This window comes from Myotis myotis, unplaced genomic scaffold (genome assembly GCF_014108235.1).
Source record: "Myotis myotis isolate mMyoMyo1 unplaced genomic scaffold, mMyoMyo1.p scaffold_m19_p_1, whole genome shotgun sequence".
NCBI lineage: Eukaryota > Metazoa > Chordata > Mammalia > Chiroptera > Vespertilionidae > Myotis > Myotis myotis.
This window is the reverse complement of record NW_023416313.1, coordinates 57494675-57513038: the sequence shown is the minus strand read 5'-3', so window position 1 is coordinate 57513038 and position 18364 is coordinate 57494675. Positions and strand designations below refer to the sequence as shown.

General features: G+C 35.9%; 1 protein-coding gene across 6 annotated transcripts in view; it reads left to right on the top strand.

Moving 5' to 3' along the window:
- Window positions 1–18364, top strand: part of MAPK10 (mitogen-activated protein kinase 10) — a 274871-nt gene that overhangs the window by 210468 nt on the left and 46039 nt on the right. For all 6 annotated transcript variants that reach the window (XM_036338730.1, XM_036338712.1, XM_036338703.1 and 3 more), the window contains 2 exons: window positions 11999–12181; window positions 14708–14832. In XM_036338730.1, the coding sequence (XP_036194623.1) occupies window positions 11999–12181; window positions 14708–14832 (308 nt within the window). The remainder of the gene's footprint in view (window positions 1–11998; window positions 12182–14707; window positions 14833–18364) is intronic.

The following is an 18364-nucleotide window of genomic DNA, read 5'->3' as shown; positions in this document are numbered from 1 at the left end:
TTTAGGCTACTTTTAGACATTTGATTAAAACAAACTCAACCTCCTAACTTTGTACTCTTGGCTTTTACAGAAATTCATTGTGGCTGAATAATTGATGAGTGAAATGAATATTTGCACCCTATAAATTAAAATGATTGATTTTCATTACTTTCTATATTTTCTTTTAAAGAAAATCAGATTGATTTTCACAACTGAGTTATTAAATACAAATTAACATTTTTTAGAATCCATTTCTTGGGAGAAGTTGCTGGGGTATCAATCACTTCTTAACTCTGCTATCAAAATCTCTTATAAGTAAAGCTCTAGGCTGCTGCTAATGCTAAAGTTTCATATTAGATGCCCTTTAAATGCCTGAACTTGTTATTTGATATTGAGTTATTTCTGCAACTCTCATATGGGGATACATTTGTAAATTTCTCAAAGGGCAAATGGGAAATACTTTCTAAAGTGCCTTCTCAGAGTCCAAGATGTGGTCTTTTAATGATTTCAAACATATTAGTTAAAGTTTAAATCAGTGTTTTCCATGAAAACACTTTATGAACACTAATATCATAAAATTGTCCTCTTAAAAAACAAGAGAGATGATTTTTTTAAATTCACTATTATTATAAATGACTTATCTGAGAGGCAATAAAATTATACCCGAATCTATTAAATAGAACCTTTAAAATGGAATTGGAAATATACAATATGTACACTATACATCTATACAATACATCATAAAGAATCATTATTGTTAATCAACACATCTTCACTTACATGAAGATATTCTCAAAGTAAGTGATTTCTAAAACTTCTTGTAATTATAAACTTTGCATGTCTTCTTAATATATAAGCTAATGCCACCACAACACTTACAGTTTTGAAAAGGTCTTATACCCATTATCTTTTATGCCTAAAAGAATTCAACACATTTTTTTTTTCAAAATTGAGAAATTTAAATAGGTAATTTTTAAAAAATTATCTATTTATGTGCTACTTTGTTAGTAAATATCTTTTAAGTACATATTAAGTTTTATTCAATTCAAGTATATTTTAACTCTACAGAAGGATCAGAAATCAGCTGTTGAGATAATTTTCCTTTGAGATCTCTTCTAATGAATTTCTTCATAGCAGATATTTTTACTTTAAAAATTGCAAAAATACTTTCATATAAGCAAATTAATATTAAATATATAACTTTTGAACACGATCAATAAAATGAACACGTATATACTACTACTCAGGTTTAAAAAAAGAACATTACCAATAAATACCTTTGAATCTTTTTGGGTGCACTTCGTCAATCATATTCTTTCTTCTCCCCACAGACATCACTACTGTCCTAAATATGTTTTTATAATCTCTTTTACTTTCCTTATATTTTTATCATATATATGTATACATATATATATATATCCTTAATATATGGTTTAATTATATGTGTTTTACATATTATCACTATATCACTATTATTTTGTGAATTGCTTTTTTAAAAGTTAACATATTTTTGAAATTTATCTATGTTGATGCATTATAAATAGTTCATTTATTTTTATTTCTGTATAGTATTTTAGCCTATGAATATTGTATGGCTGGTCCATTATCCTATAAATAATTTGGGTTATATTATTCATTTTTTGTTTTTATAAGCAGTGATGATATAAATATATGTCTCTATAAATAGCACATGGGCACGGCATTTTGTTTTTTTGAAAATGATAAATGCCAGGCTTATAGGTGTGCACATGTTTAATTTGACTATGTAACATCAAATTGATTTCCAGAGTACAGTATATAGATGTAACTCTTTACTTCATAACCTTACTAACTCTTCATATTGACAGATTGGTTTTAAAATTTGTTAGCAATCTCTTGAATATAAAATACTTTTTCAGTAGAGCTTTAATTTACATTTCCTTTACTACAAGGGAGGCTAAATGTCTTTTCTTATTTATTGTATACTAGAGGCCCGATACACAAAAATTTGTGCAAGAGTAAGCATTCCTTCCCCTGGCTGCTGGCACCGGCTTCCTTCTGGCATCCGGGACCCGGGCTTTCCTCCTCTGGCCATTGGCAGGCACCCAGGGCCCAGGCTGGCAGCCCTCAGCCCACCAGCAGGCACCGGGACCCAGGTTGGCTTCCCTTGGGCCACCCACAGGCACCCAGGACCGGGCTGTCTTCCCTCCAGCCCCAGCTTCCTCAGGAAGGATGTCCGGAATGACATCTGGAAGATGTCTGGTCTAATTAGCATATTACCCTTTTATTATTATAGATTAGTGTTTTCCCTTGGTAAAGTGTTTCTTTGTTCTTATAAAAACAATATTTTTCTATTGTATTATTTTATTAATTTCTAGAGGCTCAGTGCATGAATTCGAGCACAGGTGGGGTTCGGCTGGCCTGACCCAAATCAGGGCAGATCAGGGCTGTCCCTGCTGGGAGGAGGAGATAGCAGGAGGTTGGCCAGCCAGCCCACCATGATTGGGGCCCAATCAGGGCCAGGCCTTGTGGGGGAGGGGCTGCGGGCGATTGAATGGTGGGCCTTGCCCCCATTGGGGTGAGGGAGGCCGATTGGAGGTGGGCTGGATGTGGGAAGGGGCTGTGGGCAGTGGGCCTGCTGGCCCTGCCCCTTAATGGGGTGGGGGGGCCGATTGGGGGTCAGCGACTGTGGGAGGGGCCTTGGGAGGTTTTTCGGCCAGCCCCACCCTTGATTGGTGTGAGTGGGGGGTGATCAGGGACAGAGCTGGCTGGGGGGAGGGGCCACAGGCCTATCGGAGTAGTGGGGGCTTATTAGGGGTGGAGCTGGCCAGGTGGAGGGCCTGCAGGCAGTTGGCTGGCTGGCCCTGCCCCTGATCAGGGTGGGGGGGGTCGATCTGGGATGGGGCTGGCCAGGGGAGGGGCTGAAGGAGGTTGGCTTGCTGGCCCCATCCCCTATTGGGTTAGGGGTGGTGATCAGGGTTGAGGTAGCTGAGGGGAGGGACTTCAGGCCGATAGGGGTGGTGGGACCCCATTGGGGGTGGAGCTGGCTGGAGGGAGGGGCTGCAGGAGGTTGGCCGCCAGCCCATCCCCCTCTTGGTGTGGGGGGACAATCAGGGGTGGGGCTGGCTGGAGGGTGGGGCTGTGGGCCAATTAGAGGTGGGCTGGCCTGGGGGAAGGGCTGTGGGGGGTGTTGGCTGGCCACCCCACCCTCGATCAGGGTGGGAGAGGGAGGTTGGCTGGTAGGCCCCACCCCCTGGTTGGGCCGGTTTGCTGGCTGCAGTGGGCATCATAGTGACTGGTCGTTCTGGTCTTTATGGCATTGTGGTTGCTGGCTTTTTATATATATAGATGAGGATTTCTTTATATAATTGGTTACCTAATTTTTGGCAGTTTATGTGTTGCAAATATCTTCTCCACTATAGATTATTTTTCCATTTCATTTTATAGTGATTTTGAAATTTGGCAATGTTTTTTATGGTTCATGTATGCTTATATCTAGTTTAAGAAATCTTTGATGCCTTTGCTTTGTCTTATAATTTTACTATGAATATTTTAAAGTTTAACTTTTTACATTTAAAAGCCTTTAGCCCACTTGTCATTAATTTTGGTGTATGGTGTGAAAGAGGGATCCCATTTATTTTATTTTACTTCCATTTATTGATCAATGTATTCTTTCATTGATCTATAAGGCTGTCCTTATCGTAAGTTTCCACATATTGGGGGGAAGCTGTTATATTCTGGGCTCTATATTCTGATATTTTTGTCTGAGTCTATATTACTACCACCCTTTCTTAATGAATACAAATGTGTACTATGGGTTATATCAGGTAGAGATAAAACCTTTTTTGTATTTTTCAGGAGTATCTTAGCTATTAATGAATTATTGCTCTTTCACACAAATGTTAAAATTGGCTAGTCAACTTCTCTAAAAATATTGCTACTGGTAGTTATATTGGAATTGGTTTAAATCTATAGTACCATTTGTGGAAAATTGCTATTTTAATTAAGACATTTAAAAATCCTTTTCTTGAGCATATAATATTAGCACACACTAATATTTTTGTTCTCATTTTTTAGCCTAATAAATTGACAATATTACAATTTTATTGTATTATAGGTAGAGTTTGTTTAGATTCACCCTTTTGATTATCATTTTCTTGGCTTACCACTACTTGCAGTTTGGTCCTTTATTTTGAGATTATTTTCTTTCTTCCTGAAGTACCTGCTTTAGAAGACTTTTATTGTGGGAGTCTTTGATGATAAAACTCTATTTTTTAATTGGGTTCCTTTACTTTAAAAATAGTTTAGTTGGATATAGAATTAGAGATTGACATTTAAAAAATATTATTCCAACATTTTATTTCAACATTTAAAAAATATTATTCCATTGACTTTTTGTTTATAATATTGCTGGTGACTTGCTGTTGTTGTAATAGTCATCTTTGAAGATAGCCCCCATTTGTCTTTCTGACTTCATTTACAATTCTTTCTTTCTCTCTCTCTCCCTCCCTCCCTCCCTCCCTCCCTCCCTCCCTCCCTCCCTCCCTCCCTCCCTCCCTCCCTCCCTTCCTTCCTTCCTTCCTTCCTTCCTTCCTTCCTTCCTTCCTTCCTTCCTTCCTTTCTTTTCTTTCTTTCTTTTTGACCTTTGGTTTTCTGCTGTTTCTCTACCATGTCACTAGGTGTGGGTTTCTTTTTATTTATCTCTCTTAGAATTCACTGTATTTCTTGAATTCCAACCTATGTCCAATTCCTGGAATTTCTCAACTTTTGTTTCCTTAAACATTTTCTCTCCCTTTTTTTAAAAATTATCTCCATAAAAAAATTCTGATTGGATATAAAGTAGATATTCCATTTATTCAACAAATAATTTTTGAGCATCTACTGTGTGATGGGCACTTTTTGTCTCCAGAGTTATGTCAATAACAAAACTGTCATCATGAAAATAATGACGACATAATTCTTGACATCATGAAATTTACAATAAAAGGCACAATATATTACAAGGTGATAATGGCTAAGGGATATGGAAGATCAAAATGCATATATTGCCTCCCGCTTTTTTTATTTTTAATCCTCACCTGAGGACATTTTTTTTCATTTATTTTTAGAGAGAGTGGAAGGAAGAGGAGGAGAGAGAGAAATACCGATGTGAGAAAGACACATTGATTGGTTGCCTCCCGCATGCCCCCACCAAAGTTGTGATTTTGAAACCGAAGTACAAGGCCCTTGACCAGAATCAAACCTGAGACCCTTCAGCCTGTAGGCCAACGCTCTATCCACTGAGCAAAACCGGTTAGCGCTCTCCTGCTTTTTAAAAAAGTTTAAACATAAATGTTTTATCAGGTATGCCTAACAAAATAGCATGTGTTCTTGATCTCATATAAACGTGACTGTACCTTCTTAACCTCCCTTTTATCCGGCAGTGGATGTAATCTTCCAGAGAGAGCCTCACAGACCTACAACTCCCTTAAATAGAAATCTCTTTTTCTGTTAGTGTTAGAAACTTTGTGTAAGCGCCTTTGTTTAAGATCATTTTATTTACCAATGTTAAAAGGACATTGATATTTTTCAATTATAAAACACAGATGTCAAATTAAATGTTCTCCAAAGCCTCTTCCCAGTTTGAAAATGCAGTCAGGTCACAAGGTGAGAATGGCATACAATTTGAAGAGGGTGTTATGTACAAAAAATAATTAACATCATAAATACAAAATTAGGTACAGAGTCGTACAAGGGTCCTATGCAAATGAGAGATTAACCAAAGATTAACCTTTAATATGTTAATGAGAAGTCTACCATTGTGACACATATTAATTAATATATGCTCAATTTTCTTATATGTGAAGTGTCACTCCAGTTTTTGCTTTATATGTAAATACAGATCACAATAATAAATAGATTATAGTAAGATCCATATATGTCATGTTCCAAATACCAGCCTTTGGATATTTCATGTCCCACAGTATCCCAATAGCAATCTGCGCCCAGTGAACAAATAGTCTTTTACTCAAATGGTCAGCTTTGACTTTTGGATGTGTTCTGGCTCATAATATTTCCTCTTGCTATGGTCATTTATAGTGAAAACAAGTGCTAGTTCACTACTGCACATTAAATCACTTATCCATACTTCATGTTATCAGAATTTGAGGGGGATTTTTGAGAGGAAAAGAATATTTTTAAGTAACAAAGAAAGAGTAAAAATATTTTTAAAGGAGCAAAACAACTCAAAGCATAATCATGAAAATCTAGATGCAGAACTCATATATATATTTCTATCCTGATCTTTAAACTTGTCATCCTCAGAAGAATTCCTTTGAGAGCAAATTTTATCATAGGGAAATATGAAGCAATTACTGAAATAAATTGTCAAATATTTTGAACTTTATATTGAGCAGTGTTTGTATTTTCTGTTTGTAGCACCCACAGGTAAAAGCATAATATAATCTCAATCTTTCCCTAGATTATGATGGGCGGAATACTTCTCCCTCTCCTGGGAGACTAAATTTGCCACTTGCTGTAGATTCCCAAGGTCTTTTCAGGAAAGTTACATGGGAAAATGAGATTAGGATTTTTCTTTTCCTGAATATTTTCAGGTGAATGACCCCTAAATTTTTCATTAAATACTAGAGGCCCAGTGCATGAAATTTATGCACAGAGGGGTCCTCACAGCCCAGCCTGCACCCTCTTCAACTTAGGACCTCTTGGGGGATGTCCAACATCCCTCTCACAACTCTGGACCACTGGCTCCTAACTGCTCACTTGCTGCCAGCCTGTTTGCCCCTAACTGCCCCCCTCTGCCAGCCAGGTCACCCCCAACTGCCCTCCCTGCTGGCCTGGTCACCCCTAACTGCCCCCCCCACCAGCCTGGTCACCCCTCTCTGCCCCCCTGCTGGCCTGGTCTCCCACGCAGCCGGCTGTTTGGTTGTTGGGTCATCCCTCACTGCCCCCCTGCTGGCCTGGTAGCCCCACGCAGCCTGCTGTTCAATCATCTGGTCGTCCCTCACTGCCCCCACTGCTGGCCTGGTCTCCCAACACAGCTGGCTGTTCGGTCATTTGGTTGTCCCTCACTAACCCCCCCCCCCCCGCCAGCCTGGTCCCCCCTCACTGCCCCCCTCCCACCAGCCTGGTCACCCCATGCAGCCTGCTGTTCAGTCATTTGGTCATCCTTCACTGCCCACCCTGCCGGCCTGGTCACCCCACACAGCCTGCTGTTCAGTCAACCAGTTGTTTCGGTTGTCACAGTTACTGCCTTTATATATATATATATATATGTGGTTTTAAACTTTTGCTGAATTTAAAGCTATTTTAGCTTGCATCATAAACTGAAACAGGTTAGTATTTAATTCTTATATCTGGATTTAGTAATTGACAAACTACTGATAGTATATTCTACATTGTTATTTCTCAAAATATAGTCCAGGAGCCATCTGGATTGCAATTACTATTGATGTTCTTTTTAGTAATATTATATCAGATCTGTGGACTCAGAATTATGTAGATCAATGGGAAGAGTGGAAGGGTCTGTATTTTGTAATTTCCCTATGTTATGACTATTCAAATTGGGGAACCACAGTTTTATATCATGATGCCTAACACATGGCATGCATGCCTCCACTTCCTTATTGCATATTCATTGTGGAAATTACTAATTGGTTGCAATATTCTTTCCTACAGGACTGACATAAAACCATAATACTCAACACGGAGCCTAGGCAGATGGATGGCTTGACAGATAAAATCACCTCCCTTGAAACTATTCTTTGGCAACATATTTTTTAAAACATAGTTAAGAATTTGGAGGTAAACACTGATATTCTTTAAGTTTCAAATAGGTGTCAGAAAATTTTGCACAAAATATTGTCTATAAGGCTTCAATTAGGGGAGAAAGCAAGACTGAATTTATGAAGTAATTAACTCTGGAAACTGTACTCATAATTACAAAAAGTAATCGACTATGGAAGAAAGCATAAAAGAAGATACAGTTTTTTGAAGGGCATAGTAGAATGAGACCATTAAATAGTCTTTTTGAATCCACTTTGTAGTTTCTGAATGCTTAAATGTGCATTGTATAAATTATGTTCATAATTATGGCTTAAAATACCCATTAAAAGATAAGGTATTTTTCATACATTATGTTCAAGGCAGTTTGTGATATGTTTTAGAAAGTTCCCCAACAATGAAGTTAAAGTAGAAGGGGTACATGAAATGTAAGCTTTTGGCTAAATGATAAAATTAACAAAGAATTTTCAATCTAATTTTTAATATTTAAAAAAAACTCATTTTTACAATCCGTATTTACTTTGTTTTATTCATCTATTACAGTACTGTTTACTGAAGACATTAGTTAATAGTCAATATTTGCACATTATCTTGTTTTATCATACTCTATATAAAGTCAAACTTATTATAATATGACTAGTTTTATGTAGTGAATTTAGAATTAGATGAGGAAATTTAGTGTCAATAACTCCTATAAAATGATATTTTTTAAATGCCTTTGATAAATATGTTAAGGGTGATAATTTCTTACTGAAATAGGAAATAAAAAATATAAAACATATTTATTGTTTTTTTAATAACTGCACAGACTGGACTCTGTAAATATTCAGATCTATATTCATAGAGTATAAAAATAATGGCCCTGGCGCTAGAGGGTTACAGGTTTGATTCTTGGTCAAGGGCATGTAGTGGGGTTGCAGGTTTTAGCCCTTGCCCTCATCGGGGCTTGTGGGGGAGGCAACCAATCAATGTGTCTCACATCAATGTTTCTCTCTCTCTTTCTGTCCTCTTCCCCTCCTTCACTCCTTTCCACTCTCTAAAATGCAATGGAAAAAATGTCCTTGGGTGAGGCTTAACAACAACAAAAAATGATAGTAATGACTTATGAGTTCTAAAACAAATAAATCCTTTCACAAAATTACTTTTGGCCATTCTTTTTTTAAAAAATATATTTTATTGATTTTTTTACAGAGGAAGGGAGAAGGATAGAGAGTTAGAAACGTTGATCAGCTGCCTCCTGCACACTCCCCACTGGGTATGTGCCTGCAACCAAGGCACATGCCCTTGACTGGAATCGAACCTGGGACCCTTGAGTCCGCAGGCCTACGCTCTATCTACTGAGCCAAACTGGTTAGAGCACTTTTGGCCATTCTTTAAAAAATATTTACCATGTTAACATTCATACATAAGCACAAAAATCAGTTAATATTTTATATATTTAAAAAATGTAACCATGTGGAAATCTGATGATTAAAAATTTTTAAAACATGTATCACCTTTTTTTTTTTTACTTAAAATATTAATAAAAATTAATTGTTTTAGGTGAATAGGTTGACCTGGCAAACTAAGGAGGCAGTTTCAGAGGCATTCTTTAAGAGAACTACTTGTGACAAACATACCATCAATTTTATGGCCAAATTAAAACAATTTCTATCAGATAAATTTCAAACTTGCTCTTTTCCTTACTGGAATTATGGCAACAATCATTGGACTTAGAGTCAGGAGATATAACTTCCAGTCTTGGCTTCTATTTGGTTAATAATTATTATAGAGGAAAATCATGTGGTTAAAGAAATATAGTTGGACCAGGTTGTTCATGTTGTGATCCTGTGAACATCTGGGGAAGAAACAGTAACACTTAAATATAATTTCATGTATGGGGAGAAAGAACTTAAAATGGATCAGTTAAAATAAAGACACAAACTTTTACAGATGACTATATCATCTTTATATTTGAAGTATTAACATTCAAGTACTTTATGGACAATAAAGATTCTTGCCTCCTTACGTTTTGTAAACTATTACATTAAGGACCATTATTGTGTTTTATCTAAAAAGCAATCTCAGGTAGAAAAATTCATTGAGTGCTTCTGTAGGCTCTAATTACCTATAATAATAAAAGTGTAATATGCTAATTAGACCAGACAACCAAATGACCTTCCGGACGTCCTTCCAGATGGCCTTCTGGACGAAGCCGGGGCTGTGAGGGCTGAGGCAAGCTGCCACAGTTGCGAGGGCTTAGCCCCTTGCATGAATTTCGTGCATTGGGCCTCTTGTAACTTATAAAAAGAAATATTTCAACTGTTCTTGTTTTAACAAATTCCACACTATCTGACTTTCCTTAAACTTTGCTCTAAAAATAACATGGAATAGTTTGGGGAACACTACTTTAAAAGCAATAAATTTTTTACTGAATAACTCTACAACTCTAGTTAAATGTAACTAGAATATAATAATGGGTTGGGAGTATCTTGCCCCTTTTTTAATGATACCTTTACAGAAAACATGATAGCTCCTTTGCCTCTATTTTTAGGTTGATATCATCTGTAAAATCCTAAGGAAGTTTGACCAGTGATTAAATGATAGCTTGGTAGGTCTTGATAACCTAACTGTATTTGAGAGTAGACCTCTTTTCATAATTTACAAAACAAGCCCTTGAGATTTATTTAGCTGTACTAACACTTTCTATTTAAATATGTTTAAATAGTTCAAGCTTAATTTTACCTATAATACTAATGTAAGTTTCTGTGTAAGAGTAACTTTTAACTTTAATCTTTTGTAACATTTTTAGCTCTTTTATTTCTAATTATTCTGACTTTCTACAATATTCTCATGAATATTATTCAGTTTTTTCCCCTTTCACTTCATTTCTTGATGTTACTCAACCATACATTTTTTTCATCCCAGTAACTAAGAGGATGTATAATAATTTAAATTTGATACAGCCAAATTACAAAGGAAGTAGATTTGCAAATTAACTTAATTTTATCTCTGTGCAATATCCTATCTACTTTGTTTGCATTATATATTATGTTTGTTAAATATAGTTCATGTTTTTTGTCAGGACTGCTAATCTTTTTTAGTCCAACTGTATTGAATAGCTAAGGATAAGGAGTTTACAAACCTCAATTAAGTAATATTATGGTAAGTTCCCTGAACTGTTGCAAATTACGTTAGCAGAAATGAATGAATTAACTTATTACTGAAGGATAGAGTTGTAAAAGAATAAACAATGCAAAGGTAACACTTCCTGTGGTATTGGATTTAAGAAGCATTCCTAAGGCTTTTATCATTCATTGACACATGGCAAAGGGATTTCATTCAAATCAGTTTCTTCCAGTTCTTCAGAGTTTTCATTAGTGGTATTTATCATTCACAAAGCTCTGATATAACAAATAATAAATGAAAAAGAGAATCTCATTCAGTATCAAAGAGCTAGCTCCAATTTGGGGGGGGTATTAATATTCATAGCGACAATATTTTTCCTGTAGAATTTCACATGCTTAATGTACTTTTAAAAAACACGCACTTGGATGGAATTCTGTTATTTTAAATTGAATGTACTATGCTTACCCTCATGTCTTAATATTCAGGGAGACAGGACATGACCAAGAAAATAGGTATGAGACTATGACTATTTTGATAAATAGAGAAATTTTTTAAGTCTTTGGTTAGGAATTAATGGATTATCTAATCAAAAATTATATTAATCCCATAAGTAATGCATATGAGTAGAAAACATTAACAAATGATGAAACTTCTTCTTTGGTAGAGAAAGGAAGAAAAAAAATCTTAAGAGGAATTCAAGAAACATGTAAATGAATCTTATTTAAATATTTGTGCATTTGTCATTTTTAGTAAATAAATGATTGAGGTAATTCCATGATAAAATATTATATGTCACACTTTTTCTCTTTTAAATTGCATGGTTATATAGAAGTTTATCTTAATATAAGAAATTCTTCTTGTGTTATTAAATACATTTTCATGTTTACAACCCAAAGTCTATCTCACAATATCCAATTTTGTTAAGTAGTCCTAGTTCTCCAATGGTGTATATGTTCCCAAAGTAAATTTAAAGTTTTAAGAGGATCCATTGCCTTACAATTCTGATTTTACATTTTTGTCCTTTTTTGCTTATTAAAACTCCAGTTGTGTTGATGAGTGCTCAGGATTCTGGGAAGCAGTTAGTCTTCCAACTAGTGAAAGACAAGAGGTAGTAGCCTGTACTTTTGTTTGCCCTTAACTATTCAATTCTCAGATATTGACCAGTGGAACAAAGTAATTGAGCAACTAGGAACACCATGTCCGGAATTCATGAAGAAATTGCAACCCACAGTAAGAAATTATGTGGAGAATCGGCCTAAGTATGCAGGACTCACCTTTCCCAAGCTCTTTCCAGATTCCCTCTTCCCAGCGGATTCTGAGCACAATAAACTCAAAGGTAAGCCCACCAGGGACACTTGAGAACCACTATGTGTGCGATGGGCTAAACATGCAAATGATAGAGACATATCTCTAACGTGAGCTACCTAAATTTAAGGAGAGATATTTCCTTTTTTTTGTATTAGAATTTTATTGTGTTGACTATACTTGAAATAAGTATTAGGTAAGGCTGGGAAATCTTTATAATAGTGAGGCTTCCATTATGATGGTGTTTATTGCAAGAGGATCCAAACTGTAATATAATACAATTACAATCATGAATATAATTACGACTGTGTGGTGTTGAGGGAATGCAGTAGGAAATTAATTAGAGACAGGTCATTCTAGGATTCCTCCAAGGGGTTCTGATTGATTCAGGGAGATATCCTGGTTCAGGAGAGGTATTTCTTAAAAGATTTTTCTTACAAAGGGCAAGTGGTGAAGGATTTTAGAACTGACTGTATATCCAGAGAGAGGGATAATACTGAAGTGTGCAACAGTGGTGCAGGTTAATTATTTCATGGGGCTTATTTAGAATCTTAAAACTATTTTGTCGTGTAACTAAAGGACCAATGTAACATATCAAAATCATTGTTCCGATTCTTTTTATTACCTGGAAAATATTTTCAACACAAGTTGTTTGTTGTAAAATCTTGGAGAAGCAGGTGTCTGAGTTTTATTGTATTTTAGGGAATGCTTAGTCACATTTTTTTTTTTTTCATTTAGAGTGACACATAGGATTTTACCTACACATGTTATATTCAATATAAACACTTTCATTAATAAGTATTTTTTCAAATACTTTGTCTATAGCTGTGAACATTAGTAACAAATCTTAGTTTCTTCACCCACAAAATTGGATAATAATGCCTCAGTCGTAGGAATAGAGACAAGGAATAAATTTGGCAAAGTTATAAAGTATAATATAAATAAATTTCTAATTCTTTTTGTAACAGGACATTTCTGAGAACATGATTTTGAAACAAATTTGATTTTCCCTTCTGCCTGGGCTCAAATCCTGGCACAACAAATACTCAGTAACTGTTAGATATAAAAATAATAAATGTATTTATTATTATTGAAAATGATCCTATACATTATAAAAACACACACATGCTTTTGAAATTACCCCAAATATTCAGGGGGAGCAATATATTAGTTACATACTTATTTATTTTTTTAATATATTTTATTGACTTTTTACAGAGAGGAAGGGAAGGGATAGAGAGTTAGAAACATCGATGAGAGAGAAACATCGATCAGCTGCCTCTTGCACACTCCCCACTGGGGATGTGCCCGCAACCAAGGTACATGCCCTTGACCAGAATTGAATCTGGGGCCCTTGAGTCCGCAGGCTGAAGCTCTATCCACTGAGCCAAACCGGTTAGGGCTATTAGTTACATATTTAATTTCAAGGCTTAATTTGTAACGACTATGGATGTAAATGAGACAGGGCAACTACAATGTACTATTCTTTCCCAGGCTCTTACCATCTCCTCTGAACTTTCATCCGGCGTGTCATCAATGGTGCAGCATTGTTTTTGTGTCTGTGGCATTACCCAGCTGCATTTCTTCCTTCAGCTGCCTCCACCAGCTCTCTGAATGGCAATAGACTAAATCATTACTAAATCTACTGCTTTTAAGATCAACACTGCCTATATACAGATCAAAGAAGATCTATGCCTATATGCAGATCTGTGGATCATTCTGCAACTCCCCCCACCCCCTACTTAACAACATGTCAATGTGAATATATATATAGATCAACCTCATTCTTTGAAATTGCCATATACAATTCCATGGCACAGTTGTATCAGAGGTCATTTGGTTGCTCTGTAGATGGAAATTTAGACTGTTTTAAAACTTTTTTATTCCATAACCAGTGCTGAAATGAACTTCCCTTCTATGTGCATTACATGAACCTGTGCAATCATTTCTCTACACTGTATACTAATAGGTAAAAGTGGAACTGCTGAGTCATAAGGTATTCACATTTTAAACTTTAATAGATACTGCCAAATTTGCTCTCTAAAAATCTGCATCAATTTACATTCCCATCAACATGAATGAAATTACTTGGTGTTCCTGGACATTACACCATCTTTTATTTTTGCAAATCTGCTGGATAAAACATATTTCATTGTTTCATTTTATGTTTCCCTAATCAGTAGGTGAAGTTATCTGATTTTGGGGATGAAGGTACTACTTGTTTTTTGATTTCTTTTTCTTTTTATTTTTTTATTATATATTTATTGACTTCAGAGAGGAAGGGAGAGGGAGAGAGAGATGGAGATAGAAACATCAATGATAAGAGAGAATTATCAATTGCCTGCCTCCTACATACCCCCTACTGAGGATTGAACCTGCAACCTGGGTATGTGCTCTGACTAAGAATTGAACACTGACCTCCTGGTTCATAGGTCAACAATCAACCACTGAGCCACACCACTAGGCAATCTTTGTTTTCCTAATTTCCTCTCCCTCCAACAAATGTCCTTGCCAAAATAAAAATTTTATTAATTATTTTTCTCATTCGTCATTTCAGCCAGCCAAGCCAGGGACTTGTTGTCAAAGATGCTAGTGATTGACCCAGCCAAAAGGATATCAGTGGACGATGCCTTACAGCATCCATACATCAACGTCTGGTACGACCCTGCAGAAGTGGAGGCGGTAAGGCCTAAGCTTCTTTTACTTTCCTTCCACAAGCAAATCATAGTAACTGGGTGCTCAGTGATAAAAAGTGAGAGAATTAGAAACCCAATGAGTCACAAACTTATTACTTACCCTCTAAAAGTTTTCTTCTACCTGTGTTTTAAATGTATTTCTTTTTCAGGATTTCCTGTGAGGGATGGTGATTTAGTCCAACAAACCTTAGTGGTCCATGAGATATTTGCATTTGTTTTTGTTAAATTGTTATCTCTTCTTTTGTGTTTATTATCAGCCTCTCCTGAGGCAAACTAAGCAGCAGAAAATGTAATAGAGGATAAGTTACTTTCCCTCTAGTTCCTTAATATGATGCCTTCAGTAAAGCTTAGTACTGAAAACATTTAGATTTATACAGCTTCTACCAGGCCATTGGTGGCTTTGTGAAACCTTGCATGAATTAGATGAGAAAATTGGATATTCCAATAAGGACAGTATTTCAGGTTCATTCTAAAATGACTACCACAATAAGATGTATCTCCATATTTTAAATCTAGACATAGTTTAAGAATCCCCTTGGAAGCATAACTCTCTCTTTTCTTTCTTTCTTTAAAAAACAAACAAACTATTTTCCAGCCATTTACTATCTTCAATCACTTTCTTACATCTTTGCCTTCCTCCTTTTCTCTGTGTGGCATCAGGGCTGTACAGCGCAAATGGGATATTGGTATTGTTGCCCATGTGTGTTTACAGGGCTACTACTGGGGATGCCCTTTTGTCCCTCTTTTAAATGGTAATATCAGCAATATTACCTTGTACCCAAAACATCAAAATCTCTTCAAATTCTTAGAACACCTGTACTAAATGATCTCATTTTCTTTCACATAATACCTTCAAATTACTTTATTTGAATTGGTTCTTAATCTTCTATTTGGAATGCTCTTTTTGTTTTTTTTATCTTGAATCCTTTCTTCTACCCCAAGTTAATCTTGCTCCAGCATAGTTTTGCTTTGTTTCAGCTTCATTTCCTCTTCTTCATTGTGTGCTTGCCCATGTCAGAGATGGTAGATTTAAACTGACAGAGTTCTTACCCTTTCATTCTTTTTAAAAAAATTTTTTTTATTGATTTCAGAGAGGAAGGGAGAGGGGGAGAGAGAGAGAAACATCAATGATGAGAGAGAATCACCCATTGGCTGCTTCCTACATGCCCCATACATGCCCTACACTGGGGATGGAGCCTGACTGGAATTGAACCCAGGACCCTTCAGTCCTCAGGCTGATGCTCTATCCACTGAGCCAAACCAGCTAGGGCACCCTCTCATTCTTCATTGGAGAAGTGAGATCTGATAGATGGGAGTGAGGATTAGGTAGAATCAAATTTTATAGACGTAGCATTTAAAAATCTACTTTTCATAGTAACCCAATCCTTAAGCAGTCACACATTTCAGAGACAACACTTCGGTGATAAATTAGTCTCCAAATTCTGGAGACGGGTGTGCAATCCTTGATGACAGTTTCTTAAGATCTGCTCTCCTCAGCACTTCTACAGCAATGTAACTTCATTTTGTTTCAAATTAATTTTTAGTCGCTTGAGTTTTACAAAATAAAAGCCCTAAAATTAAATACTTAAATTATAATGCTCTTAGAACTAAAAAACTAATGTCCTTACAACTAAGAAAAAAAAATAGAGTCTTTTTAAATCTCTCACTCTTGGGAAATACTTTTAAGGATGTTCTTGGGGTAGAATAAAGTAATGGAATAAGTAAGATGGAGTATAATGTATGTGTATGGGACAATTAAGTATAGTATAGAATTTTTTCTGTGATAATATTTTAGGTTACGTTGATAAATTTTTGAGACAAACATACACTATTTGAAATTGTTGCTCCTTGTTGGTTTTGGTAGTTCAAATCATGTGGCATACTTTTCTTACATCTAGTGTAATGTGTGCAATCTGTTTTAATGGATTGTGGCTAGTGTTTAATTGGGGTCATAAAGTCTGCATTTGTAATTCGCTTGTAATTATGTTGCCTATAGAAGAGATGGTTGCTTGTAGAATCTATAACAGTATATTAATGAATAGTTTCAATGAGTTTTTAAACTTATTTTAATTCTTTTTGAAAATTCATTTGAAGAATAAAGAGATGAAACTTAGGGTACTAAAATGGCTAGAGCCTTCTTTCAACCATGTCAATATTATCATGTTGGGTCAAGGATAGCAACAACGCAAGACGTATGAATTTTAGGAGAAGGATCTGATAAAGCCTGAAGATCAATGAAAAGGGATCAATTAATACACAGAACAAGCAAGTATTTAGCACCTTGACTAAGATCATTAGTCAGATGAGGGTAAACATTTTATATCTAGACGTGTTGCAGTGAATGGGTTGGAATCCTGACCCTTGGGCAAGGTTAGTTTATTGCTCTATGAAACGTATCAAGAGGTGACAACCAAGGATGTTAGAAGCAGTGATCGCTGTGCTTTCTGCAATACCCTTAGAATTCGTGCCTTTGTTATTGCATGGGAATATATATTTAAAGTATGATGACTGTGCTTTACAGGCACATGGCAAAGCTATAATGGAATCACAAGTTTCCTGGCAGGACTGACAAGACTATTTTACAAAGTAAACTCCAGTGTGTCTCTATAATCCAAATAAATGGACGTATGAAATAATCAAAATTTCCATGGTTATAAGTCATCAGAAGATCCAAGATTAGACAGCTTTTAAGTAACTTCCATGATATTAGAAAGAGAAGGAAATCAAAAGATGAAACAAAAATAAGGTCCATTGGAAGTAAGTAAACAAGTGGAGAGAGGAATAAAGGAGAAAGTGCAAAAGAAGGTGATGTCTTCAGAAAAAGTAGAAAGAATAGTAGAGAAATGCTGTGTGTACTAATCTATTAATCATACTACCATCTCATCATGTTTCCAAAAGTGCCAAAGTACCGAATGGAAAGAGAAGAGCATATGAATGCTGTCATAACTCTGAGGAAATTAGTCATGTTTTAAAAGTCGAATGTCAAGGTTAATAGTGATCTATCTGTGTAATAGCACAGAAAGATTTTGAAGTTATAACTGCTCAAATTATTCACAAGTTATTATTCAAATAAGGTTCAGAGTAATAAAATCCTGTGCCCCAAAATGAGCACAAAGGCCACACTTCATGTCAATGCTATTTCATGAAACAACTGTGGGAGGCACTCTAACTCTGCTTCGGTCTTCATCTATCGTACACACACCAATGTAGTGTATTGGGTTGTGTGCATCTCCACAGCATAAAAGATGGGTTAGGTTTCAATTTCTCTTCTGCCACTTACTCTCTGGTCAAATTTTTAAACCTTTCTGGCACTCAGTTTTTGTTGTTGCTGCTCTTGTTTTTAAACTAAGATTAGGGAACAGTCCCACTTACTGTGTAGTGTTCTGCCGAGAATTTAATGTTCATAAAGTGCTTAGAATAGTACTTGGCAGCCAGGAAGGGTCATATGCATTATTATCATTCTCATTATTATTACTATTAGGACTTTTACATACAAGGCTTTACTAGCTTTTGATATA